The sequence below is a fragment of the Papilio machaon genome, chromosome 24, assembly GCF_912999745.1.
Source record: "Papilio machaon chromosome 24, ilPapMach1.1, whole genome shotgun sequence".
NCBI lineage: Eukaryota > Metazoa > Arthropoda > Insecta > Lepidoptera > Papilionidae > Papilio > Papilio machaon.
In genome coordinates, this window is record NC_060009.1 from 6,089,635 (window position 1) to 6,093,289 (window position 3,655).

At 62.6% G+C, this 3,655-nt stretch overlaps 1 protein-coding gene across 1 annotated transcript; it reads left to right on the forward strand.

Moving 5' to 3' along the window:
• Positions 1 to 544: 544 nt before the first annotated feature.
• LOC123722370 (formin-like protein 7) lies at positions 545 to 2,902 on the forward strand. Its single transcript, XM_045683922.1, has one exon. The coding sequence runs from the start codon at positions 545 to 547 to the stop codon at positions 2,900 to 2,902; it is 2,358 nt and encodes a 785-aa protein (XP_045539878.1).
• The last annotated feature ends 753 nt before the right edge of the window (positions 2,903 to 3,655 follow it).

The following is a 3,655-nucleotide window of genomic DNA, read 5'->3' on the forward strand; positions in this document are numbered from 1 at the left end:
AGGGCTCCGGGCGGTGGACCTGAGATAGCCATCGCCCGCCGAGCGTCAAAAAATTGATCTCGAGGTGGAAGGCGCACTGTAATGTTCCCGGTGCGCCTTACATGAAGTTCGGGGACCCCAGGTCCCCACAAAGGAGGGTCCGCTTTGTCGGACGGCGCTGACCGGGTCGCGGAAGATTGCGCAAGTGTTCCCGTGACCCGGTCACCAGGCGCGTGGCGGAACATCGTTGGGTTTTTAGTGGGTATTCCGGCCACTTCTTCTTGGCCGGCGAGTCCCACATACCCTCCCGGAAACGGGAGGGATGCGGAAATGCATTTTCCCAACGTAAAAAAAAAAAAAAAAAAAAAAAAAAAAAAGGTTAGGTTAGGTTAGGTTAGGTTAGGTTAGGTTAGGTTAGGTTAGGTTAGGTTAGGTTCACGTTAAAAGGCAGCGGACTTCGGTCGGAGTATGGCGGCCTCCAAGGCCGCGCGTCATGACTGGGGGACCTCACCCTGCTCAACAAAGGCGGCTTCCGGTGTCCGACAACGCCGGACAAACAATGACCATGGCAGACTCCAAAAATGTATTACCCCAGGAGGGTACCGCTGGCTACGCCAGCGGAGAATCCCTCCCAGAGGTCACTCTGACCTCTGGCCGGCCCACGTATTCTGGGGGGGCCAAAGGATGCCACACGACCACTGCAAGAATATTGACAACGTTTGCGAGCGATTTGGATTTGTTGGAAAAGGAAAGACGGGAAGCGTCGAGAGAGAGAGGGCCAAAGACTGGTAAAAACCCGACGGAGGAGGACGACACTAGCGACGCTGAGCTAGTGTCTGTATCCGAAGTGTCCGGAATGTCGGGACTGTCTGGGCTATCCTCAGACTCGGACAGCACAGTTGAGGGCACAAAAGACCTGGCGGAGACGAGTAAGACCGCCCCCACAGCCCCGAGACTCGCCCTCAAATTTGCGGCAAAGATGCCAAAGAAGAGGGCGCTAAAAGATGACGGAGCGGCGGCCCCGGTCGCCACCAAGGTGTCCACGGCGGCAAGAGGCCGCCCTAGACGCCCAGGGGCTCATGCCGCCTATCTGCAGGAGGCGAGAGCGCACATGGCGGAGGAGGGGGAGAGTGGAGCAAGCGGCTCGAACCCCCCCCCCTACCGGCCTCCTTGCCTCCTGCCCAGAGACTCTTCGGAGCCAAGGTGCTCCCAGCCGGAGGCCGCTACTATCGAGGCCCTGGCTGCAAAAGCCCTCCTGAATGTGGCCGCCATTCAGGGGGAGGTTAAAAAGAGCGGCCACATTAAGGGCACGGTCCTGGGCCAGATAAACCGGGCCACAAAGGGGGTGATTGAGGCGGTGGAGGAGCTCCGCTCAATCACCCCCCAAGAGGAACAACGCAGACTCCGCGCGGAGAACGCCAGACTGGCGAGAGAAGTCGAACTCATCCGCGCGGAGTTAAAAGCGTTCAAGGAGGCATACTCGGAGTCGCAGAGGAAAGCGGCCGCGACTCCGAGGGAGACTCCTCCGGCCCGGGAGGAGAGCGTGGAAACCGTGCTCAGGGGCGCCCTTGAGGAAATGAGGCGCGACCTTCTAGAGTCCGTAGGCGGGATGGTCAATGCCCGCCTAGGAGACCTAGAAACGCGTCTCCCCCCTGAGCCGGTGGTCAGACCGCCTCTCCAGGCGGACAGGCACCACCCGCCGCCGCCGCGCCCTGTGGCCCGGCCCAATTTAGTGGCTAGTGCCACCAAAACCGTGGAGGTTCGACCGGCCCAGGCCCCTGTGGCCAAAGCCGGTCCAGCACCGAAACCGAAGCGGAAAATCAGCAAGACTGGACCGGCCGCCCCTCCCCCCCCTCCACCTGCTGGCGGAGGAGGGAGCGCAGAGACGGCCACAAAGGCCAAAGCCGGAGCCACCAAACCCGCCCCCCAAACACCCGGGGGCGAGGAAACACCATGGGCCAAAGTGGTCGGCCGAAAGGCCGCCAAAAAGAAGAAGGCTCCGGCTAGGGCCCCACCCGCTGCACAGGCTCAGCCTGTAAGAACGCAGCGGGTTGCCCCCCCCCCTAAAGCGGTAAAGATCGTGGCCCCCAAAACGGCGGCTATCACCGTCACCCTCAAACCGGGGGCCACGATCACGACAGCGGAAGGTCAGGTCGCCGAGGCCAAATATACAGATGTATTGGCCAAGGCCAAGGCGGCGATCTGCCTTAGGGACCTCGGCTTGGAGACGGTCAAGGTGCGTACCAGCATGACCGGCTCCAAGCTGATGGAGGTGGGGGGGAGCACCCCAGAAGAGACGGCCGACCGCCTGGCCGCCGAATTGACACGCGTCATTGGCGGCTGGGCGGACATCGCGCGTCCGTCCAAGCTCGCAGACCTTCGGGTCTCGGGTTTGGACGAGACGATAACGTGCGAGGAGGTGGCAGCCAAACTGGCTACAATCGGAGGCTGCCACCCCGAGGCCGTCAAAGTGGGCCTAATCAGGCCCAGCTTCTGGGGTGGGGGGTCCACCCTAGTGAGATGTCCGGCAGCGGCGGCAAAAGCCGTCGCTCAGATAGGAAAGGTGGCCATAGGGTGGAGTATGGCCACCGTCACCGCGGTAAGGGCCCGGCCGCTGCGCTGTTTTAAGTGCATGCAGCTGGGCCACACCCGGGCCCTATGCCCGTCGGAAGCGGAGGATGGTCGCCTTTGCTTCCGATGTGGCCAAGAGGGCCACAAGAGGGCTGCGTGCGAGGCGCCTGTCCACTGCGCCGTGTGCAAAAGGACAGGCTGCCCGCACGCCCACGTCATGGGGGGGGCTAAATGCACCCCCCCCACCATAAGGGGGAAGGCCCGCTCCACCGGCCCTCCCCCTGCGCCTAGAGCGCAGCCGCCGTCCGGGCCGCATCAACCGCCCGAAGAGGAACGTATGCAGGTGTCATAAATGCCCAGACACCTGCATACAGAGTTCCTGCAGACCAACGCCAACCACTCCGCCCGCGCACAGGACCTGCTCATGCAGGCCCTGGCGGAGTGGAAAATTGCCGTTGCTGTCGTGGCCGAGCCCTACCTCATCCCTTCCCAGCCTCATTGGGTCGGGGACACGGAGGGCTCGGTCGGAATGGTGGCGCCGCCAACGGGCCCGCAAATCCTCTCTCTCAGAGAGAGGGGTGCGGGTTACGTGGCGGCAAACTGGGGAGAAGTAGTGCTCATCGGAGTCTACTTCTCCCCGAACAGGAGCCTCTCGCAATTTGAGAGGTTCCTGGATGGCCTGGAGCTGGTGGTGCGGAGGGCATTGCCAGCCCAGGTCATCGTGATGGGGGACCTCAATGCTAAGTGCGCGGCTTGGGGATCCCCCATCACCGACGTCAAGGGGGCGCACCTTCGGGACTGGGCCCTCACTATTGGCCTGGTCCCGGAGAACCGGGGCAGCGCCTTCACATGTGTGCGCGCACGGGGTGGCTCAGTTGTCGACGTGACGTTTGCCACCCCCAATATCGGCGCGCGCATCTCGTGTTGGCGCGTCCTGGAGGATGTGGAGACCCTGTCAGATCACCTGTACATCAGGTTCAGGGTCTCCACAGCGCCCCCTGGGCGTCAAACCCGCACGGCGGGCGGCAGGGGCGTCTTCCCTGGGTGGCAGCTGTCACGTCTCGACGAAGACCTGGCAGAGGAGGCCGCTATTGTTTGTTCGTGG